Here is a 26,508-nt window from a genome sequence, read left to right as displayed (position 1 = left end):
ATACTCCTAGACTCCTTATTAGGAGGATGGATGGACGTTGAAGCCTCTGCCACGTCCTGTTGTGTAGCAGATGCCACCACCATGGCATCTACAGCCACGCCTTTAGTAAGGAACTCCTTCTCGGGGGGAGCAGATAAAAATTTGTTTGGACGAGAAGGGACTGGTTCCACGGTATCCGGATGTTCCCACGCCCTTCGACAAACTAAATCCAGAAGCTCGTCGAAGGTCGGACACACCCAGGAGGCGCAGGGCTGAGATCCAAAGGCCTTGAGGAGCACTGATTCGTCCGCAGAGGGGGGTTTGGATATCCAGCCGCCTCGTTGTTTGAGGATCTCTAAGATGTCTGCAAAAGAGACATCATCCGAGGACGACTTAGGGGACCCCTCCGCATCATCCATATCAGTGTCCGATGTAATAGACTCGGGGGAGTCCACGTGCTTCCTCTTGCACGATCTCTTCCTTGGGGTTCCTCTGAAGACAACTCCGAAGAACCCTCAGGAGGAGGGAACCCCACTGGGGGTAACCTCAGGCCTCGGGCTCCGCTGGCTACGGACAGGGAACTGCCAAAGACCCAGTCTCCACGCCCAGGAAGGTGCTGGTAAAACCGGAGAGATGGCGAAGAGGATTTGGCCAAGGCACTCCTCATGGCCCTGAAAGCCGGACCCCAGAATCCTGGGAGTGTCCGGTCTCCGAGCCATGATGGTAGACGGAAGTCCCAGCCAAGCACCGACAGGGAGGCTCCGAACCGAAAGCATAGGTCCCGAAACATCACCCTCGGGTCCAGCCGAAGAAGTCCACGTACCAAACTCGGACCCGAGGGCCCGGGTTGGAGTAAGGGTCGGAGCCGACCCTGAGATCTCCACCGGCTCAAGAGCACCTGCTCCGAGGGAGGCGAAGCAGTCGGAGGAGGAATGGCAATGGGGTGGGTCATGGTCATCGGCTCCGAAGCCAACTGGGTCGGAACCGAAACAAATTTTTGGAAGACTGGGGACTGGAACAGTCTTTGGAGCACCCTGTCTATATCAGAATCCGACATTCTCAAGACCGAGAGGAAACAGAACGGGTTCGAGAAGACCTCTCCTCGGCCCCAAGGGACTAGGGGACCGGCTCGAGGCGACTCGATGAGAATCGGCGCCGAGGAAACACACACCAGATTCCATCGGTGCCGAGGTAGACTTCGCGCCGAGGAGGAAGTGTCTGGCGGGCGACCCTTGTCGGCTCCGAGCAGTGGAGCCGACGAAGGTGACCCGCCTCTCGATGCCCCAGCCATCGGCTCCGAAGCCCGAGGAGTCGATACTGGAGGCATCGAGGCAGACCGTTCCGACCTCGGCTCCGAAGTCTTTGGAGCCGAAGGAGAGGCCTGCCTAGGTCTCTTGGCAGTCGGATCCGACGGACTGGTCGGAACCGAAGCCCTTTTCTTTTTGGCAGGAGCCGGAGAGGAAGACAAGGCTTCTTCAAAAGAGGGTTTAATTAACCCCTTGAGAATCAATTTATTTTTCCTCTCCTGGAGGACCCTTGAGGAAAAAGCGTGACATACGCTGCATGACTCCTGCAAGTGCTTTGCCCCTAAACAATATACACAAAGTAGATGGTCATCAGTAACAGACATCTTAAAAGCACATTTAGAACATTTTTTAAAGCCCGAAGGCCTAGGGGTTTGAGACATGATGTTAAACAATTTCTGACAGGAAATTTCACAACTATAGATTCTCTTGTGACAAAAAAAAAAAACCCAAGGCTTACAGTAATAGTGTAAAACACAACCTTAGCTGTAATGACCGGGAACTTTAAACCACTAAAAGCTTCAGTTACAAAGGTTGACCGAAAAGGCCCTGGATTGTAAGGGGGGGCCGAAACAAACTCAACCCAATCACACACAACAAATTTCACAACTCAAACGTACACAAAGGCAGCGATAGCCGTTAAAACGGCTTTTGTGATATAAAAGAGCAAAAAACTGACAGAAAAAGTAGTTAATAAAAGCTACTCAGCCCAGCCAGCTCGAGACCACGTCTTTGCAGGGAAGCGGCAAACGAGATCTGGGGGACTGGCAGTGGTGCATCCTGGGATATAGTAAGCTCAGCCAATAAGAGACTTCGCTCTTTGGCATAAGCGTGCCGAGTCGGAGCCGAGGGATCGGCTCCGAACCCATCATTCAGAATGTAGGCGAGATAGGATCACATAACATCTACAGTTATCCAGCATCCACCAATCCCCAAAGGTACTGGTTAACAGAGTTTACTGTAATACAAAAAACAACCATTAAACCACAGTGTACAAATATTTAATTATTTGTCTAATTGTCATTGGAGCTGCTCCAGCAACTTTTTGGGCAAGTCTCTACTTATCCATTAGCCTTTTCCTAAATTGAGGGAAAGAGTGGACCCTGGTGCCAGTTGCTTGCCTGTGTTACTTCCCTCACGTGTTTCTGTAAGTGAACTGCAAGAGACAAGCAAATAGCTTCTGCAGTTTCACTACAGCCTCCTCTGAAACTGGATCTGATGGCAGGAACACCCAAAGTGCCATAGGTTAATTAAGTCTGAATTTCTACCCATTTATATGGTACAGCTTAATTGTGGAGTGAAACAAGGACTTCCTCATCCTGGTTTCAGTTCAGAATTCATACACAGTTGTAACAAACACTTAAGAACTTACCAGAGCCCAGAGTCTTGATAAAATCTTCTCCTTTAAAAAGAGTACATCCACAACTCTAACAAATATCAGTCTTCGCATTTTCTCTTTCAGGGTATGAGGAAGGTAAAGTCTGCGGACACTATTATCAGCTTTATGCAAGGCAAGTACAAGCCATTCAGCTAGCCTTTCCTAAATATATTTCACACAGTTAGTACCCTCTAAGTTCTCAGACACACGTGAAATGCAGATTTTCTTCCATCTGACCCTATCCTCCATCTATCTACCATCTGCTCTTTGGTCAAGTCTAGCTGTGCATCTGTTTTGGCTAACTGCTACTGCAGATTTTGAATATCCCACAAGTGCTCAGAGATAATCAGAATGAGCAGACACACTCCTTTCAAGATCCTGAAACCTTTGATAGTTCTTTGCACATATTCCATAAGGGCAGAAGAGATCTTTTACATCTCCTATCTCATTCTTTTCAGATTTGTGTCCATTTCTGTTGTTTAAATTCTCTCTGCAAGCACTTATCCACAGGTATTGCTTTAACTATGTCATCATGTGCTGAAGGGTGAAAGCCAGATGATTAATGCAGAGCTTCTTAATCTTCTTTTCCAGTCACGTGAGGCACCAAAATGACCAATATCAGAGTATTATTCTTCTCATCTTCCCTTAGGGTGAACAGTGCTCAAAAAAGTTAACTTTTAAGCAACTTTTTTTTTTTTTTTTTTTGGGAGGGGGGGGCAAAAATCCCTCAGCTCATGCCTCAGCTGGAAGTGCAAGTGCCCATCTGGATTTTAATTAATTTTTGCCTTAAATACTTGTACACATCTCAGCATATGCCCAAGGGGGTAGACACTCAATGACAAAAAGGCGATATCATTCACTAACACAAGTACATCCTTAACAGCCTACCTCCCTTGTAAGCCAGATACATCCAGGCAGATTCCTAGTCTCCACTTGATATCTACTGTCAGGATCCAAGCCCCAAAATGTGCACTACACCCACATCATTACACTCCTATCCTGACAGTTCCTCCAATGTTTGAGTTACTACTTGAACCTGGGTCACATGGGCTGCAGTCAAGGCTTCCTCACTCTATGACATGGAGCCAGTGAGTCTAACTTTTGTTGATACCATTCCTCAGAAGAAACATCACTGAGAATGGCACTCCCACAATGATGAATATTGCAAGGAGGAGCCATCCTACTGACAATATTTATTTTCTGGTATCTTTCATAAGTATGAACCCACCAACCAACCTTTTTACAAGTGCTGAGAACCTTGCTGCATGGTTGTGGTCACATAGTACAGATAAGCAGAAATAAGTAACTTGCAGTTTTCAAGTCTACATTTGTCAGACTCTGCTCAAATTCAATGTTAACATACAGCATGTTTATTTTGGTAGGTCAGCTCTTGTCTGCACCATAAAAAACATAAAATGAAAACAGTCACTTTGAAAGCATTGCAGTTAGAATAATTTGAAGCCTAAGAAGATAAGAAAAAATATACAACTTTACTGAGTCATACCTAGACTCTAAAAAGACAGGTTTGTCAGACAGGTATTTTAGTGAACTCTCTTGTTCATTTAAATGAACTGATAATTTTAGATGCATGTGTACAAAAGTTGTCATAATTTTGCAAACAATTTTCTATAAACTCAATAGTCTACATTTACAATCATTCCTGTAGAGCCAAAGTATAATGTCCAAATAATCATACTTCATTCAGGGCACTGCTGAGTTAGCAAATATTTATACTTAGATTAGGAAACTGTTGAGTTAGCTCCTGGGAATACCTTACCGAGTGTTTCTTCGTTTATACAACTCATAAGATGCACACACTATCCCTGGTGTAGCTCCAGAACTTGAAGGACAGACTAGTATCACATCTTCTAACATTACTTTCAATAAATTTTAAATACCTGCACTTGTATAATTTCTAGTCGCTTAGTGGTTTTATTTCAGTTTCAAGACCATGGACCCCATATTTACTTCTAAATACTGCAACACTACCTGTACCACATCATTAAGGTTCATTACCTCTTCATCCATGAGCTTCAAGATATGATACTTCTACTACAAGGTAAATGATTACAGAATTTAAACTTCTAAGTTCACAGTATTTTCACAGTATCATAATAAGCTTTCATCCCAATCTGAGATGCCACTAACTTCATAACATACTGCACCTTCCTTTGCATACTCACTTAACTGTAGACATTCTACCCCACATCACCATAATTAAATCCTGTAAGTAAAATCCACACCCATCACTCACCATCGTTATAGCAACATCGCTTGTATTTTCACTTTATACAGTTTCCTATATAACATGCATTTAGGGCACCTGCTCTGTGAATGAATTTCAAGCAAAAGGAAAGCTGCAAATATTTCCAAACTCTTTGTGCTCCTCCACAGCACATCTCTCATCCTCTTAAGGCAAAAAATCTGGACAAAGCCCAAAATTAATGGGGGGACAAAGGCCCAAAAATAGGGGCACACTGTAAATATTGCTGTTATAAATGTAGAAAGTTTCTAGACTTAACAGGTTTTGCATTAGCAAGCATGTTTTTGAAGACTGTAAAATCTGAAACTCAGACGTGGGACATTATTTATTTACTTCAATCATCAGTGATTTGCCAGAAAACTACAGATTTTATGAGGAACAGACCAAAAATATAAGACAAAAATCTGGACATTCTGAGAAAATCTGGAGAGTTGAGAGGTATGCTTCAATGTTACTCTCCCTTCTGCAAATTAAAGACGTCTGACAGGATGAGACTTTAAAATTCTTCTCAACTTAACATAGCTTATAAATGTCCTATCTTACCTGGGAAAATGCTGACAGCTCCAACAGGTACTTTTTTTGCAGATTTGGTCACTAGATGTTCTATAAAATAACAACAAATTTATCACTGATAATGCATGTGTTTTGGACAATACCAAACTAATACATATAAAACTTTTTTAAACATAGAACATGTACTTTCAAAGGCTCCTTAAGACCAAGTAGTGCGCATCAACTTTCAAAGCTAAATTTAAATTGCTCAGTAAAATAAAATACATCTTTCTACACCTTCACCTGGAAAGTATCCATTTTCTAACACATGAACAATCTAATGAGCTAAAAAGGTCATCTCTGAAAGAAATTTCTGTGTTGAATTCAACAATTTTAACAAAAAAAGCTTCACAAATAAGGCATTTAAAACACCCCAAAAGTTAGAGAAATGTGTCTAAAATGAGAAAAGAAGGTAAGTGCTTTAAAATAAAGTACACATGAAAGTAATCTATTTATAACTTACAAGTCCTTTTAATTGTGCTACAAGCTTGATAGGCAAGTACTAGGCTAGCTGCCTTTGCAGGCCATTTTAAGCCTAGCCAATTTCCCTTTTTGTGTTAAAATTAACCTATCCCATCTGGTTAGAGATTGGCCTCACCAATCTCATGGTCGATAATTGCATATTACCCCTAATTAGAATAACTGGGATCACATCATAAATAATTTGAGGGGACTCATGGATGGGACATAACATTTAAGAGCGGTCTCTGTACAGGGGGTGGTATGCATAGATGCAAGCTGTGCATGAATATAGACAGAGATAAACTTTATGTGGATAAGCCACCTGTTCTACAGCAGCAGTATCCCCTGCGAGATGTACTCTCTCGCCAAACAATTCTTCTGACATTACTTTCAACTCACCTTAGCCAGTGTTTCAAGAGGGTGGCAGATGGATGCCAATAGACAAAACTTGGACATCAACAGGCTATCATTTGCAATCTGCCAAGATTAAATCTAGTTTTAAAGGGATTTTTATCTGTGACCTGCAGAACTATTTGATTTTAGAACTTATTTGCAAGTGTGGCTATGGTACTGCAGATTCCTGGCTGCAGTTTTACTGAGTGAAGAAGTACTGCTTTTAAACAGTTACACTGTAGCCTTGCCATCCACATCTTCCTGTTCTCTGGGGCTGCTGTGGATATTTGCCATTTATAAGAAAGTTATGAAGATGAGGGAGTGTTCACAGACTGAAAATCTTAAAACAGTGCACCAGACTTTGTTCCGATGGCAATTCCTATGCTGTTTTAGTCTCAGTGGAGATGTTATCCCTAACAGATAATTATAGGCCTCTATATACAGAGGCTGGAAAGAACTTTTTTAGTTGTTGAAAAAGCTGAAGCTGTGTCTTTTTAGTATTTTTTTTTAGTAAAGCTGATACTTCTTGTTGACTGAACTAGGACTTGTTTGACTAAATTTGTTTATAAGAATGTGGGCTTGATTTTTTTCATATGGCTATGGTGCAGTGGTTTGATTTGCAGGTATTTTAAATTGGCTGTGGAGTTCTAGTTGTATACTGGTGATCTGAAACAATCAGTATTTTTTTGAAATGGTTGCTTTTGTTCACCTGCATTTATTATAATACTTTGCACTATGTAATTTTCTCAGCACACTGCATATTTTCAACAATTCTTAATTTTTTCCTTAAAAAATATTTATCCATTATTTAGCTGTAATGTGTCCATATGAACTTAATCTTTCCAACTTCTTTCTTAGTCAACGGTCTGGTATACTAAGGCACTTCTTGGTTTGCCTAATTCTTTAACTATTACATACATATTTGTTTTATTTTAAGAATGCTGAGTTTTTCATGCTATAATGGATCTCTCCCTTCCTGTGCTGTAATGCTCAACATTACAGCAGCTCTGTGAGGAGAGGTTATTTTAATGTTAGGTAATGTTTTCATTTTACCCCCCTTGTTTTTTTTTTATTCCTTATCAGAAATTTTATCACCAGTGGGTGGGTGGGTTGGGGGGTGTTATAATGGCTAAGGTGTTTACCTCAAAGACCCAAGGTACAGGGTTTGATTCCCACCTTTGAATGGGAAATTGGCTAGGCTTAAAGTGACCCACAACAGCAGCTAGCCTAGCACTTCTATGAGCCTAAGCTACAAAAAACAGTGCTGGTTTTGCACTGCACTCCTTTGAGCCCTGGCTAGTGTAAAAAGTTGCCATATAAACTAAGTGCTAGGAACCTCACTGAACACCCTTTTAGCTACATTTCAGCAATCCCAGACATATCGTTCACTACATGGCTTCTCCCAGGTAACTGAAAAGTTGATCTTACAAACCTTACAGTAAAATTCTTGGCAGCCAGGGAGTGAGGACCCTGCATGATCACTCCACTCTGTAGACAAGTCCCTATTAATCCTAGCTAAAACCCACAACACTGCTGGTCTGTCCTTGTTCACAAATTATATCTGCAAAATCTGGAATTCTATCTTGACCATCAGACAACAAATCAAACTATCCAGATTCAAAACCGTATTAAAACAACACTTCAAAAACATCTGGCCCTGCTCTTGCATCTCTCCAGATTAGACTACCATGGCCCTTAGAAACCTACATTACACCCCCTACATACCTCAAAGAAAATTCTCAATTTAAATTTCCTGCTGCCATCTATTCCTACTCCCTTCCTGCCAATTCTACTGTCTCTACTTACTCCTGAGAAGTTTTTTCACCAGCAAAATTCCAACTCCTAATTACTACCTTCTACAGTTACCTCATCTTCATTACAACTTTATTTTTCTCTACATCACCTACTAAATATACACAGATCTCACCCTTCCTCACTTCCTCTCTGCTTCTATTTGTAACTTTCACACCTCCTCTCTCTTATTTCTCAATCCCAAAAATGTAAATTTGTAATTTGACATGTTAAACCTCACTGTATACGTTAATATGGCTTGCATTAATACATAATGTCTGTATTTTACTGACTGCATATTTTCTTTATTATAGCTGCCTTGCAGTTATTGTACGTCCATGCTATAACTTTGGATTTACATTTTCCTCTATTGTATAAAAGTGCCTGTTTTGCAAATTAAGTTTTTCTCCCCAGGCCTATACTTAAAATGAGCTACCACAGCCCAGATAGACTACCCAAGTTAACAAAAGCAATACATAAATAAATGAAAGAGGGAGAGAGAGATAATTAACACACAGTTCAGCAATGCAACTGACTGACATGTTTTGAAAGGTGAAAGGAAACTAAATCACCCATAGAAAACCCACAAGGACAAAAAAAAACATAAGAACTCTAAAAAGAGGTAACTTGGGGAGGGGTTCAGAAATTAAACCCATAGGATGGAAACTGGAGATGGCAACTTTAACCACTAAGCCACTACAAATGCCAAGTTTGTTACATATTATCTACAAGATGATTTGCATTACAGTACTGATACTGCAGACAGTTTCTGCGCTCAAGATTACACAGAAGCTATTGAAGTTTCTTTACTTGAAGTGCTGCCTGTGGATTACATAATAATCATATCAATATATGCCAGTACATTATACAATATAATGTTGTGAAATGTGATGTTTAAAGCATAGTGTCTAAATCTTAAAGACAAATAATGTGATAGTTGACATGCCAGAAGCAATGCAAACATTACAATGCACAAGTATAAATGTACAATACACTGACAGTATACAACCACAAATATTCCACAGTATAAAGGATGATGTGGAATAAACAGACTGGATCTTAGTCAAGGTCTATCTGAGCCCAAGAAGACGTGTAATGGCAGTTTGGATGTGGGAGGGATATTGAACCAGATGAAAATGGGACAACACGGATCAATCAATTTTGTAAGTATGTAACTTTCTTACCTAATGTTATCTATTTTCGTCCAATTCAATGTTCGATAAATATTCCCAAGCTGCCTAAAAAGGGCCTGGGTGGACTCAATAAAGGCCATTCCTGAGAATGGCAGAACCAAAGGATGCTATGGACTGCACATCCAGTTTATAATGAGATACAAAAAATGTGAGCATTTAAACCAAGTTGCTGCTGCACTGTCACTGATAGGAACTCTTTTTGCAAAAGCTGCCGAGGTGGTCCATTGCTCTTGTGGAGTGAGCCTTAGGCTTTGAATGCAAAGATAACCCACGTGTTCTGTAAACAAAGGAAATGCAATCTGCCAGCCACTTAGATATAGTGACTTGATACCTGTTCTATTTTTATTTTGGAAAGAGACAAATAACTGTTCTGATTTCCTGATGTCTTTTGGGAGATGCAACTGAAATCTCACTGGTCTGTGGACATCTAAGGTATGAAGGATGTGTTCACCTTTGGAAAAACAAAAATTTTATAAAAATACAGACAAGTCAATGTGTTGATTTAAATTTGTTTGAGAAGTCACCTTTGGAAGAAAGGAAAGATTTGTTCTTAGTGAAATTCTATCTTTGTGGAATATAAGAAAGGGTGGCTTGCATGAGAAATCCTGCAGCTCTGAAACTCATCTTTCCAAAGTGATGGCAATCGGAAAAATAGTCTTCCAAGAAAAAAAAAATTTAAATGAGCTAATGTTGCAGATTCAAAAGGTTTTTGAGTCCATGATTAAAGAAAACTGTGATATCCCATGGTGGGACTGGATCTCGAAATGGAGGTCTCAAAAAGAAAGTTCCCTTAAGGAAAGCTTTGGCTACTCTAAGCAATGCAATAGATGAATCCTTATGTCCTATGTGAAAATATGAGATAGCGGCCATTTGGACTTTTACGGTAGAGTAACTAAAACCTTGCAGAAAAACTTTGGAAAGAAATGTCAGTATTTCTAGAAGAGAGACTGAGAATGAGTCCAAACCTTTCAAGGACGTCCAAAAACACAATCTTTTCCATTTGGTCTTCAAAGTCTTGTTGGTTGATTCTTTTTGAGAATAAGAAATTATATGGACTTCAGGAGGGGAAAGCCTGGTATCTCTGGCTATCGTTAGAACTGCAGAAACCATGTAGTTAATTTTAGGGTCCAAAGGTCCAATAGAGACATCCCTGATATGTGACTGAGTAGATCCTGAATGGGATTCAGTACCCATGATATGCACAGTCACCAAAGCCAAAGGAAGTGGGAACCATACCTGCTGAAGCCAAGCCAATGAGGATTACTTCAGTCTTGCATCTTGCAGCTTTCTGAATGAATTTTGTGAGAAGAGGAATCGGTGGAAAGGAATAAAGAAGAGCTGGGAGATAAATGTGCACTACAGCATCTCTTGGTGACTGTCACAATGGAGGGATGATGACAAAATAACTGCTGCATTTGTTGTTTAGGTAGAAAGCAAAAAAGATCACAGCAAAATTGGCCCCAGTGACTGAAGGCCTCTGTCATCAGTTTGTTTGAGACACCACTCGTGAAGTAATAGGATACTCCCGCTCAACCTGTCAGCTGGTATATTTGACATCCAGGAATGCGCACTGCTACCAGAAAGTGGTGGGAAGACTTCACTCATTGCCAGACTCATGCTGCCTCCTGGCAAACAGAATATGAACATGTTTCACCCTGTTTGTTGATGTACCATACCCGCTGATGCTGTCTGTCTGGATGGAAATCTCACCCTTGGATAGGAAGTCCTGAAAAGCCTGCAACACTAGGAGGATTGCTCTCATATCCAAGACAATGATGTGAAGTTTGGCCTCCGCTGATGACCAAGACCTTTGGACAGTCTTTCCCCACAAAAATTTCACCCCTCCCCCAGAAGTGAAGCATCTGTGGTGACTGCGGCCTGGGGAACCAGTAGGAAAAAGGGTCTGTCGTTTTACTACTGTTGGAAAAGTGATCCACCAACACATGTTTTTTGTATACTTGAGTAAGTTGGATTCTGGTGTGAGGGGGATTAAGTCTCTGTGACCATTGGACAGTGTCCATTGTAGTACTCCCATGTGATATCTTGCTAATAAGACTAATGTAATAGTAGAAGCCATTAGACCTAAAAGTTGGAGAATCAGTCTTGTCTGTGAGCAGAAATGTTGAATCACTTGACAGGCTACTTTGTCTTAATCAAGCTCTTGCAATTGGGAAGTTTGCAATTTGTTGAATCCTGTCTATCTGGCATCCTACAAATTCTATTTCTGTGTGGGTGGCAGTGTGCTCATCAAGTGGTTGACTGTTATCCCCAGTTGGTCTGCAAGACTGAGAAGGAATGTCAAGGAATGTCGGGTGTTACAATAGCAGATCCTTGGAGGAAGCAGCTAGGAGCTAATAATCTAATTATGGGAAGACTTGGATCCCTGTACATGAGCTGCTACAACTGCCATAACCCTGGTAAATACCCAAGGGACTATGAAGTGACAGAATGCCAGTACTCTGAATTGATGGTAACTGGTTCTCCGCTATAAATGGAGGCATCTCCTGGACTGCCTTTGGATCTTGACTTGTCAGAAGGCTTCCTGGAGATCGACAGAGCACATCCAATTGTCCTTCCTCAATACAGATGGTATGGACTGTACTGTGACCACCTGGAACTTTGTCTGACTGACATATTTTAAGGTGGCTGAGATGATCCAAAACTGGTCTGAGGTCCCATGTGTTCTCTGGAACTAAATGCAACCTGGAACAGACTCCAGATCCTAAATGGTCTGGGGGACCAGATGAATGACTCTTGCTTAGTAACTTTAATATTTCTGTTACTGAGGATTCCAACTGATCAGGTGGTGTATCAGGAGTCTTCGATCCTTTCCCCTCAGCTAAATCCATGTCTTCAGTGGCAGACTCAGGAGCAGAGTCTATGTGCTTCCGTTTACATGTCCGCTTTCATGGAACATGACTCAGGAGTCCTGAAGGAAATATGCCCGAAACACAGGGAGAGCTCGAATGTTGAGCTGCCTTGAAACTAAATGAGTCTGTCTGTCCATGTCAACTCAAATGAGAAGAATGAGGCACAGGATCCATTCAGAGTCTTAATGGATCCAAACTCAGTGGATGCACCTCACCTGTGTCTTTGGCCTGGCCAAGGCCCTTTCCACAGCCTCAAAAACAGACTCCGCTATTGGAGTCAAGAAGAAACTACCTCTGTCAGCTAACTCGGGAGATTTCTAGATTCCATGAAAGGTCGGTTCAGAGGAGGCCCTCGGAGCCAAGCTGTCTAGTGCTGAAGCACTGACAGGGAGGAATGGCTCCAAAAATTTAAAAGTTGACTCCTCTGTTGGAGTTCTGACCCTGATGCCTCAGCTCCAGGACTCTTCTTGACCCAAAAGCATTGGCTTTGAAAGAGTAAGGGACAAAGTCAAACTTGAAGACTCCAGGGCTATTTGGTCCAATGGTGAGGTAGAAGGGTTCAGACCCATGGGTGTCATCTCCGGGAAAGTTTTGTGTCGGAATGAGGCAAGATGGGGTTGAAAGGGCCCATTCCAAGCCCACACCCCAGGAGAGGGTGCCGGAAAGACCCCCAGCTGAGTCTGTGACCTCAAAACTTTTCTCATCATCCAATCAACCTCCACCTCAGTAAGGCTTCTAGTGGATCAATCAGACCTTGATGAATAAGCTACAGATGCAGGTCTTGATGGTAGCTTGTGCTGGAGTACTGGTGAATGCAACCTGGGGCTAAATGGCCCTGGAGAAAAAAGTAGGTTTCAGAGAAGGAGTTCAGATCCAGGTTGCAAAGAATCCCACTGCCTCAACAACTTGGGTGCCAGTCCCAGGACAGTAGATGGATCTGGAGACCTTTTTTCTAGACTTTTCTGTTTTTTTTCTCTTTCTCTTCTCACATTCTTCTTAATACTTTTCCTTAGACCTCTCTTTTCCCTTCTTCATCTTTTCAGAAGAGGGAGATGTAGAAAATTGTCTGATTTCAGAAGATATGGTAGACCCTATCTTAGTGGAAAGTAAACCTTTAATAATTCACTTTTCTTTCCTGCAGTGGAGGGCTCCAGATGTGAAGGCAGCACAGACACTGCAGCAATCTTGAAGATGGAACGACCTAAACAGTAGACACAAAGAAAATGGGGTCTTGGGCAGGAATTTTGTGTCCACAAGCTGAAGACTTTTTAAATCCAGTAAGCTCTTCAGACAGAGCACAAAATACTACTTATTTCTCTTGAAATACTATAAACTCTATTCAAACTATTTGTACGAAAAAAAGCTTACAAGCTAATAGCATCACAGTACTAAGATGTTACTACTATAATTCAAACATCTATAGTAATGCCTACATGAAAAATGTATTTCATTTATGTGTGTGTGTGTGTGTGTATATATATATATACATATATATATATATATATATATATATATATATATATATATATATATATATAGAGAGAGAGAGATGGGTTTTACTTCACATCACCTAAAACCCATTTGACTGACTTTCATTTCACCGAGACCAAATCACCTAATTTTAAAAATACTGAAAACTCGTTTGTCTAAATCTCATTTCACCGACAGCTTACAATGCTAAATTTAAAAAGACTAAATCTTAAACCATAAACAAACATACAACACTAATAACTACCTCTTTCCAGAACTTAAAAACTACCTACTTATCCCTCTTAACAGAAACCAGACAATATAAAACCAAACTAAGTGGGGGGCTGTGACCCCCCACCCCCCCCCCCTAACTAAACATACTAACTCCAGTATCACACTACAGTGGGGAAAAGGCATATGCCTTTTACTTGCCTTACAGTACTCTACACGCTGCCACTATTGCTGGGAACACACAAAACATCTGCCATATTACATTATACACTACCCATAAAATGTAGAGAGACATACCCACATTTAAAAACTCTGCAACACTACTTTCTACATGACTATCAGTATTCTGACAGTCAGCACTGTAAGTTACAGAAATTCTTTTTATCACAAACAAGTCACAGGTGAATGGAAACCCACATCATGTTTATTGTTTACAATTCAATGAAATAAGATTCAGTCAAATGAGTTTTCAGTATTTTGAAAATTAGGTGATTTGGTCTCAGTGAAATTAAACGCAGTTAAATGGGGATATATATATATATATATATATATATATATATATATATGGGTCTACTTCTCTTCATTGAAAGTACATCACTTCAAAAAAGAGAAGTAGACCTACACTTCCACAAAAGTGCTTTTCTACGAAGAACAGTTCAACAAACCATTAAGAAACACTGAGGAGCCGAAGCACACTACAGTGGGGAAAAGGGAATTTACCTGTTTCCCCACTGTAGTGCGATCTCAGAGTTGGTATGTTTAAGAGGGGGCTGTGGGGGGTTGCAGGGGGGCTTGCCCCCTGCAAAAATATTGTTTTGGTGTTCCTGGTCGGTTTGTTGACATGTTCTTCGCGAAAGTTCACTTTCGGTTAAGTGCACTTTTGTATTAGTGTGGATCTACTGTTCTTTTTCGAAGTGGTGCTCTTTCGATGAAGTACAGTAGAACTATATACACATACATGGGTCTACTTCAAAAAAATTGAAATCTCATAACACTAAAATTGAAAACATTGAGACCATAACATCAAAACCCTAAAACAACGAAAACTCAGAACACTGAAAGTGTGCATCATAACACAGAAAACTACAACACACACATAAATAACAACCTCTCCACCTATAACACCACCAAAGTAAGAAACACACTTTTTACTATGTTTCTGCCCCCCCACACTCCCCGTAAATTAAATATACCAACTCCTAGATTGCACTACACACACATATTGCACATCTGGTTCAACATATGGTTTTGTCAGAGCCAATTTTTACACTACCTCTGAAGCTTCACAGATCCAGGGCTCTGATTCCTCCCCTAACCATAATTCCCTGTACTCCACCTTGGCACCTCAGATTGAGTTTACCGCCCACCCCAACCGAAATTTAGAGGCATAACAACTTTCTAAAAGGTTGCTCACTACTTTAATGGAAAGCTTATAGGAAAGAATCACAGTCTGATAGGACTGTTCACAGACAGGGTCCACATGAGATCCATCTGGTCACGCCAAGCCAAAAAAGAAATGAAAATTTGGAAGAGGGCAGGAGGGAGTGAGATTGAATCGGACCAAAATCAGACAACATAGATCTATCATTATGTTAAGTACAAAACCTTCACATCTGATGTTGTCTATTTCATCCAATTCAATGTATGGAACAGATTCCCAAGCGGTTTCTACCTAGGTGGTATCAAGAAAGGATGTTCCTGAGAATGGTGGAACCAAATGAAGAAAGTACAGTTGTGCACACTTACCATAAATGTAGATGTTGAGTGTATTCACTGTTGCAGTCATCACATTTGGGTTATCCCTGCCAGGGTAGCCCTCGACCGGCCCGAATACCAGAGACTTAGTATTTTTGTGGCGGTTGCTGTCACTTGAGGACTGATGTCAGGTCTTCAGTGGTATAAAGTAAGGCACCCAATGCCATTACATTGTTTTTTCTTGCCCTAACCTGTCAGGAGCCCCTAAAGTAGGAGGCCAGGTTCTGGTGGAAGAACCCCACCAGCGGAAAATAAATACCAATATGTCCCTTGTAAGGAAAGGAGAACAACAAGGAAGAATGGTAACAAAAGGAGAAGAAGAAAAAAGGGGGATGGATGGAGGGAAACCTGGACTGCAACAGTGAAGACACTCGAACATCTACATTTATGGTAAGTGTACACAACTGTACTATGTTCTTAGTGTTTCACTGTTGCAGTCATCCCATTTGGGTAGATTCCCAAAGCTGAGGAATTGGGTGGAGGCAGTCAAGGACGCTAGGGGCTGGCTAGGATGCTCTGCAAGACTGCAGAGGCAAACCCTGCCCTGGATTTGGAAAAGAGAGGCAGGTGGCAATGCTTGGTAAAAGTGTGAACAGATATCCAGGTGGCAGCCTCCAGGATGTCGCTGGTGAGGATTCCTCTGAGGAAAGCTGCAGAGGTGGAGGCTGCTCTGGTGGAGTGTGTCCTGACCCCCTTGGGGGGAGGCTTACCATGCTGTTTGTAGCAGAAATTGATGCAGTGTGCCATCCATTTGGAAATGGTTTGCTTGGAGATGGCTTTGGCTTCTGCCCCTGTAGCTAAGCTAACAAGCAGTTGATCAGACTTTCTGAAGGGTTTAGTCCTGTCCAGACAGTATCTTCCCACCTGGCCAAAACATCCCTCCACTAGAAAACCTCCTCAGCTGGTCTACCCATTTCCCCCAAGAAACTATCATCTTAGGTGATTTCAATATTGACTGGCAATCCTGTTCTGGCAACAATCCAACCCATCATGTACACATTCATGGCTTCACCCAACTAGTCCAGTCACCAACAAGGATAAATAAAAACTCCGGCAAGCACACTACCCTGGATTGGATACTAGTCAGTAAGAACCCCCAGTCATATACAACAGGCTGCTTATCAGATAGCCTCAGTGATCACTCCCCAACATTCCTACTCAAAAAAATACCTGTACCAAGCTAAACCTGTCATCTATCATCAAATACGTAAAAAAATAAACTTTAACCCACTCACATTCATCTCATCCCTCAAAGAATGTAACTGGCATGCTCTAAAGTACCTCAGTCTAGATGACGCAGTTGAATTTTTTAATACTACCTTCCTGAACATCCTTAATTACCATGCCCCTATAAGATTTTCCAGAACCAAAGCACAACCCTCCCCATGGCTACAGAAAACCATTAAGTCAGAAATGAAAAACAGGGATAAAGCCTGGGAGCACTGGCGCAAAACCAAAACCCCCGCAGCTAGACAGAAATTCCTAGAACTACGCAATAGAGTCAAAAAGCTAATAAAACGGGACAAATTCCAATACTACCAGTCTGCCCTAGACTCCTCAACACAGCCCCAAACAATTCTGGTCCTCCATAAACTCCATCCTCCACCCAGGTAAAGTCAGTACCCCTCCTCCTAACATCCCTCACTCCTCAGAAAATATTGCTACCTCATTCAACACACACTTCACCCAAACCATACTATCACTAGCTAAACAACACAACCCCCTCCCCTCCAACCCACACCTTCAAACTAGCAATCTCCCCACTGCCTTCTCTTTTTCTCCTGTACCTACCTCCAACATAAAAAAACTCTTAACTAAACTTAAACCACCCAAATTAGCAGCAGACAACCTCCCAAGTGAATACCTACAAATCGCAGCTGATGCTCTGGCCTACCCAGTATCCATCTTGATTAACCGATCTCTGTCAGAAAGTTACGTTCCCACATTGTGGAAAGTCTCACATATAATTCCCCTCCACAAAGGCGGACCCTCTGCAGAACTAACCAATTACCGCCCCATAGCTATTCTCTCTCCACTCTCCAAAATACTAGAGAGATGCATACACTCTCAGGTCTCACACTACCTCCTTACTAACAACCTCCTTTCCAGTACTCAGCATGGTTTCCGACCAAACCATAGCACCACCACTGCCTTACTCTCCTTTACTAACACTATCCTTCAGCATAAAAACAATGGCTATCTCTCCTCTGCTACTTTCCTAGACCTATCTAAAGCATTTGACATGGTCCCACACAAACAACTTATCTCTGTCCTCAATAACCTATCCTTCTCACAATCAGTCACCAACTGGTTTCAGAGTTACCTGTCTGACCGCCAACAATCCGTTGTATGGCAGAATGACATATCTCCCCAACTACCTGTCTCCATAGGGGTTCCCCAAGGATCCATCCTTGGACCCCTACTTTTCTCTGTTTACACCAATAATCTAGCCTCTACCACCAAACATGGCACACTCATCCAATACGCAGATGACTCAACCATCATCTGCTCAGCCCAGTCCCTACCCAAACTGCAAAAAGTCACACAGGAAGCCTTTTCCTCTGTTGAAACATGGTTATCCGATGCCCAATTAATACTCAACCCAAACAAAACTAAACTACTCATCTTCCGACCCACCAAACATACTCAAAACAACTCTCACTTTAACATCACAGCAAAAGACAACACCACTATATACCCAACTGAACACACCAAATTGTTAGGAGTGGAAATAAGACAATAAACTAAAATTAGACATTCACATATCCATGACCATAAAAAAAGTCCACAAAAAACTAGGAGCATTATACAGAAATAAACAATTTATCACCAAAGCAGCAAAGATTTCAATAGCAAATTCCCACCTTATCTCTACCCTACTTTATGCCTCTCCAGTATATACCAACCTAAGGCAATGTGATCTAAACAAGCTAGAGACCTGCTACAACAAAATCGCCAAATTCGCCACAGGGGCATCCTACCGTAGTCACCACCGTCTCTCACTTGCTGAACTGGGCTGGCTTGAACTCCCTCACCTCCTTCAGTGGTATCAACTCTCACTCGCCCACAAACTAGTAAACCAGCCATTAAATGTCCCATCCCTCCATAATCTACTCCAACCCTATCACACCACCAGACCACTAAGATCCAGCAACAAAAATCACTTGCAGATCACTAAAGCCAATAACTCTGCTGGTGAAGCACTATTCTCTTGCGCCATAGCCAAATTATGGAACTCACTCCCACCCACAATTACCTCCGTACCATCATGCACCAACTTCAAAACGTTATTAAAAGCGCACCTAAAAACATGCTGGCTATGCCCTTGCAACTCCCACTCTAATATCATCCACCCCATCCAACTACTACCTTTCTTTCACCTCCACTAACTACCTTGATGATAGCAAGCTCAGATGCTCATAAGCCTAGTACTTATTATACAGCAGGAACTTCTCATTGTTACATTTGTTAATGCCTGTTATGTACTTCACAGATAAAGATTCTAGTTGTCTACTGATGTACTATGTTCTTCATCTGTAAATATGTTGTAAGTAATTTCTCTGTTAAATTGTTAATCGCTATGTAATCCAATGTAACTACTGTCTGTTTATTTTACTGTGCAGCTTTTCTCCCCGGGCCTCCGCTGAAAATGGACCCACGTCCAGTCGGACACTCCCGGTCAACAAATTTAAATAAATAAATAAATAAAAATAAATAAATCTGAGCCTGACTATGCACATCTAGAGAGTGAAGAATCCCTTCCCCCTTGTTCTGGGGATTCGGAAAGAAGGGCAAATGAATGGATTGGTTGAGAGCAACAATGGATACCACCTTGGGCATGAAGGATGGGTTAATTCTGAGGGATACCTGGTCTGCCTGGAAGATGATGAAGGGTTCCCACAGCCATGAGTGCTTGCAGCTCAGAGACTCTTCTAGCTGAAGTGATGCCAGAAGGAAGGCTGTCTTCCAGGAGAGAAATTTTAGCTCTGCAGAAGAAGTTGGTTCGAAAGGAGGCAGGGTGAGCTTTTCCAAGACAAAGTTAAGGTCCCAAGCTGGTGTTGGTGCCCTTCTGGGGCCCTCAAGTTTCTAGCCCCTTTGAGGAACTGTTTGATCAAAGGGTGTGAGAAAAGGGGCTGCTCAGTGAGAAAATGAGCAGAAACAGCAGAGGCATGAATTTTTATAGAGGAGAAAGAGAGACCATCATGTAGTAGGTCAGCTAAGTAATCCAGGATGAGAGAGATGAAGGGCTGTGCCTTATTGACCCCTTAGCATGGTTCCAGGTGCAGAACCTTTTCCATTTATCTGCATAAGACTTTTTGGTGCTCGGGTATCTGGCCTCATGGATAACATCCAGAACCTGTTTACTGAGAATGACAGATTGGTACGGGGTTTGGGAATAAGCCAAGCTGCCAAACTGAGTGTCTGCAACTGGGGATGCATGAATTCCCCTTCTCTCTGGGTTAGGAGGTTTGGAATCTGAGGAAGATTCCATGGAGGCAGCGGGGACAGACTGCGCAGCAAGGGGTATTAGTGCTGTCGGGTCCAATCTGGAGCTATAGGAATGGTCCTTGGTTTTTCCTACCTTATTTTAAAGCAGTGCCCTGGGGGTGAGAGGTAGGGGAGGAAAGGCACAGACCGAGAGATTGACCCAGGGGAAGGACAGGGCATCCACTTTCCAAGCCATGCAGTGATGCTCCTGGTGCAGAATTTGCTGAGCTGATGGTTGGTGTGGGAGACAAAGAATTTGACCTTCGGAGATCCCCATTTCTGAGTTATTAAGAAGAAGGTACTTCTATTGAGCTGCCACTCATGTGGATCCAAAGGTTTCTACTTAACTGGTCTGCCAGGGAGTTGAGAGAGCATGGTGGGTACTGTGCGAACAGGTGTATTTGCATGAAAGAGGCTGTGAGCCAAAGGGTCATGGCCAGCCTGCACAGAGGGTAGGAGCGAGTCCCTCTCTGCTTGTTGATGTACCACATCACAGTGGTGTTGTCTGTTTTGATCAGGAGAACGCCTGGAGAGAGAAGGAGTTTGAAAACTATTACGGCATGCTGCACTGCCATCATCTCTTTTTGACTTGATGTGCAGGGGAATTTGCTGTGAACTCCACTGGCCCTGTATGTACCTGCCGTCCAGATGTGCACCCCAAGCGTAGTCTGATGCATCTGTGGTGAGGGTCTGGGCAGCCCTTTGTTGTGGCAGCATGCTGTTGCCCACCAAAGAAATTCCTTTCTGAGGCAAGGAATTATAGATAGAAGAGTTTCCAGATCTTGAGGGTGTTGGCACCAAAGGCTCTTTAGGTACCATTTAAGTTTCCTCATATGCAGTCTGGCATATGGAATGAGGAGAATGCAAGATGTCATGAACCCCAGAGCTTGCAGGATTTTCCTTGCAGAAAGCTGGGGTCTGGTGGCCAGTTGAGAGAATAGATTGACAGGAAAATTTGTTTCTCTAGTGTAAGGTATGCCATCTGGGATGCTATGTCCAGACATGCTCCCAGGAAGATTATCCTTTGGGTGGGCACCCGTTTTGATTTCTTTTCATTGATGGTGTACCCTAGGGAGGTTAGTTGGCTCTTTACAAAGGCCATGTGTTTGAGCAGCTTTTCCTAGCTGTCTGCCTGAATAAGGCAGTCGTCTCGGTAGGGGTAAATTTGAATATTCCTTTGTCTACAAAAGGCAATGGCCAGAGCCAGGCATTTTATGAAAACTCTGGGAGCAGTAGATAAGCCAAAGGAGAGCGGAGAGAACTGAAAGTGTTGAGATCCTGCATGATTCCCTGATAGGAATATGGAAGTAGGCATCTTTTAGATCCAGGATGGATAGCCAAGCATCCTTGGAGAGCATGGGTAGCAGGCTGCTGGAGAGTGAGCATTTTGAATTTTGGGATCACCAGGAAGGTGTTTAGAATGGATAGATAGAGGATGGGGTGCCAGTCGCCCTTTTTCCTGGACACCAGAAAACGTCTGGAGTAGAAGCCTTGGGCTATCTGTTCTGTAGGAATGTGCTCTACTACCTTCAAAGAGAGCAGGGAATGGATTTGGTTTTGAGCCTCTGCCCACTGATTTAGCGGTAGATCTGGGAACCCTTTTGGGGTTGAAGGGTGTGGAAACAGAATTTGTATCCCTGAGACACAATGTTCAGAACCCATTGGGTCCTTGGTAATGGTGGCCCAGGTGCTTGAACAAAAGGAGTTTTTTCCTACTAGGGGCAAGTGAAGGTGGTCAGAGGGGAGGTCGGGAGGAGGTGAGTCATTGTGAGTTCTTACCATAAGGTGGTGGCTTAGAACTCCCTTGTTTTGAGATGGAGGTAGTCCACTGTTTAGATCTCTGCATTCCCTAGGGCTGCTGTCTGGGGGGGGGGGGTCTGTTTCTACTGGCCCTAGACTGGGCCTGTTTACTCGGAGCAGGAAAGGACCAGTGCTTGGAGGGAAATGCCTGCTGAACCTAGGGGGCTGGACCTGTAAGAAATCTTTAACTGTTTGCATAGATTTTGCTTTTTCTTCCATATTTTTCAAGAGCTCTTCTGCCGTAGTGCCAAATAAGTTATCTTTGTGCAAGAGTGCATCCAACAATTTAGATTTTACATGGTTTGGCAGGGGTTGTTCCTTAAGCCATTTATGTCTTCTAATGACAGATCCAGTGCAAGAAGCTTCTAGGGTGTCAAAACCACAGTGTAAGGTGTGTTTAGTTACTTGACTTGCAGAATCCATTAAGTCTTGCATATCTTTAGAGTCTGCCCAAGCAAGAAAGGAGGACATTTTTGTTTAAGGAGTTCCAAGGTATGTTGGTGATATTTAAGCATATGGAAGTGACAATTTAGTGCCCTGATAGCAAGAGTAGCTGAGGTGCATACTTTTTTACCCCATCTGTCCAATGCTCGGGAATCCCTGTCTGAGGGGGTGGGATTCTTAGCAGAGGTTGCTTTAATCCCTTTTGGCCCTTGAGAAATGACCTCAGGGTCAGCTGTTGGATTTAAAAAAAAAATATTTGTGTGCGTCAGGGACTCTGTAGTACCTGTCTGGTTTTCTGGGAGCAGGAGGTAGGGCATCAGGAGTCAAGCTGGATTTAAGGAAAACATCATTCACCTCATCCAGGACTGGGGGGGGGGGGGGGGGGGGCAAGGGTCTGTGTTGCAGAATATCTAGGAATTCCCTGAGTCTCTTTTTAGACTGAGGGTAGTCCTGACTCTCCCATTGGAAATGCTCTCTTAAAGTATGCAGGGTTTCCCCAAAGGAAAAATCCTCTGGGGGAGAGGCTTAAGGAATGGATTCCTCTGCATCAGAATCCTCATAAATGGAGAGGGGCTGCATGTCTTCATAGTCAGATGAATCAGATTCATCCGACTTGTTCAGACAAAACTACTGGGGACAGATCTCTTCCTTTTTGAAGGAGTAGCTTGGCTTCCCCTGATCAGCGTGATAAGGTCTTCTGCCATTTTAAGCATTTGAGAGTGAGGCAAGTTAACAGGTGCCTGAGTGTGGATAGTTGGTTTCCTGGGTGTGGTTTGAACCCTGGGGCCTAAGGAACTCGGTTTTCGAAAGAACAGTAGTCGTGAAAGAAGACGGTTTGTCAAGATTCGTTGGTGCAAAGGACTTCCTCGGAAGCTGGTGTCTGCTCAGCGGCTCCGGACCCATCCAAGTAGATACAACCACAGGATCCTTAAACGAAGAAGAGTTTTGTGGCATACCAAAAGAGTCTCGGTAGTGGCCTGCGAATCAACTGAAGCAGGCATCAGGGGCTGCGGAAGTGCCTCACTGAGTACCGGAGGACTGACGACTAGCTTAACAGAAGTGTCGTCAAAAGGATTGGACCTGTGCAGTCTGTCTCTGTCTTTATTTTTCTGTTTTTTCAGAAGATCTGCTGTTGGATGGCTTACCGAAGCCATATCGGAATTAGAGGACTGTAAACGAAAATATCTGGCTACAATAAGGGCCAGACAATGGATAGTTCTGGCGTTAAAGCACAAAAGCAACAATGGGGGACGTCGTGGTCTGGGCCTAGGCAAGTGATGCAGTAAGAGTGGAAGTATCGGTGTGGTATTTGCTTTCCACAGGCGAGACAATTATTAACTTTTTCTGACATCGGTTAGTGCAAGAAAAAAGGATCCCCAACGGGGTACTTAGCTTTAAAAGACTTCAACTTCAATTCGGAAATGAAAACTCAGGGAGTGGCCGACCGGCACTCGTGCGAACTGCTTCTGCTTCAGGCTCCATGGCAAGAAAGACAGATGTAATGGCATCGGCTGCCTTACTTTATACCACTGACGACCTGATTTCAGTCCTCAAGTGACAGCAATCAAGGCAGAAATACTAAGTCTCTGGTATTTGGGCCAACTGAGGGCTACCCTGGCAGGGATTACCCAAATGTGATGACTGCAACAGTGAAACACTAAGAACATCGTGATCTAGACTGTACATCCGATTCATGTTGAGATGCAAAAGTATGACATGTTGACCAAACTGCAGCAGCACAAACATTGATGGGAAGTTTTTTCATGAAGGCTGTTGAAGTAGATATTGCTCTTGTGGAATGAGCTTTGGCCTTTGATTGTAGGAGTAATCTCTTTTTTGTGTGTGCAAAGGAAATACAATGGGATGACCATTTTGAAAGGGCAACCTTAGAAACTGCTTTACCCAATTTAGGTATAGAATATACAATGAAAAATTGGTCAGATTTCCTGAGAGGTTTTGTTCTATGGCAGTGGTGCACAACCTTTTTGTGGGGAGGGTCGCTACACGAATTCTTAATGCATGTCCGGGCCACCTCAAAACATAGTAAGTCATTATGAGTTAACAATAGGTACAGGTGACTGACATTTTTGTTTAAGACAGTAGTCATCAAATTGCCTGTTTTCTACATCAACTTTGTGTTTAACTTTATTCCGGCTTGCAGCCATGACCTATTACAAACTCTTGCAGAAAGGTACTACTGTTTACAGACAACAAGTTATAAACAACAAAGAATAGTTACTAAAATTAGAGGTGTGTGCAACTGCAGTCAGTTAGGTAAGTAAGCACATGCTGGAAAGTTTTCGCGACTGGAGTAAGGTATAGCATTTTTTCACTTTTTTAAAATTTTTAGTTACTCTCTGGGGACAGGATTGTGTTGCGTCAAAGGCCAGATTTGGCCCCGGGGCTGGGCGTTGTGCACCGCTGTTCTATGGAGATAAAAATCTGAGTTGACAAAAAACATCCAAAATATGTAGAGTATATTCACTTTTGTTGGAGAATCTGGGGAAAAAACACAGGCAGGTTGATGGATTGGTTTAAACATGCTTTAGATGCCACTTTAGGAAGGAGAGATGCATTAGTCCTTAAGAAAACTCTATTTGTGGAAAGCCACATAAGGTGGTTTGTTTGCAAGAAAAGGCCTGTAACTCTGAAATTCAACTGGCTGACTTAACAGCCATAAGAAAATTGCCTTTCAAGACAGGAACTTAAAATCTACTGAAACTGCTGGTTTAAATGGAGGTTGAGTTGATGCTTGAAAAAATAGTAATAACCCATGTAGGTAAGGGATTTCTGACTAGTGGTCGTAGGAGGAATGTTCCTCTCAAAAATGCTTTAGACATCTTTAGAGATGATATGAGAAGTGTAATTTTAAACTATGCAGATATTTCCAACTGCATTCATTTACACACCTTGATAGTAGAAAAACAGAACCATTATGAAAAAGTTCAGACAGAAAGTGCAACATGAAAGGGGTGGGAGCAGAAAAGGGATCTACTCCTTTTGATGTAATCCAAATGGAAAATCTTTTCCATTTGCTAAGATAAACCTTATTTGTGTATAGGTTTTGGGAGGCTGAGATAATCTAACAATCGATGCTGGAAAAGTACAGTTGTGTACACTTACCATAAATGTACATGTTCGAGTGTATTCACTGTTGCAGTCATTACATTTGGTTTATCCTGCTGGCAGGCTACCCTCAGTTGGCCTGAATTCCAAAATCTAGGTCCGGCATCAGCTGCTGTCGCCTCTTCCCTGATGTCAGTGCGCCAGGGGTATAAAAGTTGCAGCCGATGCCATTTTCTTCAGGTTTTCTTGCCCCAGATGTCAGGTGCCCCCCAAAGGGGTAGGCTAAAAATATGTCAATAAAACATGCATGCACCAAAGTATATATTTTGCCTTCATCTATAAACAAATACACAACATAGGTTGTATAGAATAGAGAAGTACAGATAAGTTTCAGCAAAGAAAAGGGGGATGGCGGGTGGGTAACCTGGACTGCAATAGTGAATACACTCGAACAACTACATTTATGGTAAGTGTACACAATTGTACTATGTTCTTCGTGTTTCACTGTTGCAGTCATTACAATTGGGTTGAATTCCAAAGCTAAGGTTGGGAGGCTGGAGCTAAATAGCATTAGGGGTGGCTATTAGGCCCTGCAGAACTGCAGTGGCAAAGCCTGCCCCGGATTTACAGTAGAGTGGTAAGTGATAGTGCTTTGTGAAAGTATGCACTGAACTCCAAGTAGCAGCCTCTAAAATGTCTTTGGTTGGTACTCCCCTGAGGAAGGCTGCTGAAGTGGCTGCTGCTCTGGCTGAATGTGGCCTAATGCCCTTAGGTACTGGCTTGCCATGTTGTGAATAGCAGAAATGAATGCAGTGGCCTATCCACTTTGAAATAGTCTGCTTTGAGATGGCCTTTCCCTGTGATCCTGCAGCATATGCTCTGTCTTTCTGAAAGCTTTGGTTCTGTTCAAATAGAAGCGTAGCTGTCTGTGTATGTCCAAAGAATGCAGAATTCTCTCCCCCTTATTCTGTGGGGTTGGATAAAAAGTATGCAGATGAATAGTTAAGGGCCACACTGGACACTACCTTAGGCGTAAATGTCGGGTTTGTCCTCTGAGAAACCCTGTCTG

At 42.6% G+C, this 26,508-nt stretch overlaps 1 protein-coding gene across 3 annotated transcripts in view; it reads right to left on the bottom strand.

The window, feature by feature from the left end:
* Positions 1-26,508, bottom strand: part of LOC122789133 (WASH complex subunit 2A-like) — a 2,558,205-nt gene that overhangs the window by 1,642,211 nt on the left and 889,486 nt on the right. For all 3 annotated transcript variants that reach the window (XM_044056354.1, XM_044056357.1, XM_044056356.1), the window contains exon 14: positions 5,468-5,527. In XM_044056354.1, coding sequence (XP_043912289.1) covers positions 5,468-5,527 — 60 coding nt within the window. The remainder of the gene's footprint in view (positions 1-5,467; positions 5,528-26,508) is intronic.

Source organism: Protopterus annectens, chromosome 14.part0, assembly GCF_019279795.1.
Source record: "Protopterus annectens isolate FY-2018-M chromosome 14.part0, PAN1.0, whole genome shotgun sequence".
NCBI lineage: Eukaryota > Metazoa > Chordata > Ceratodontiformes > Protopteridae > Protopterus > Protopterus annectens.
Note: the sequence above shows the minus strand (reverse complement) of the source record. Positions and strands in the feature narration are given on the sequence as shown.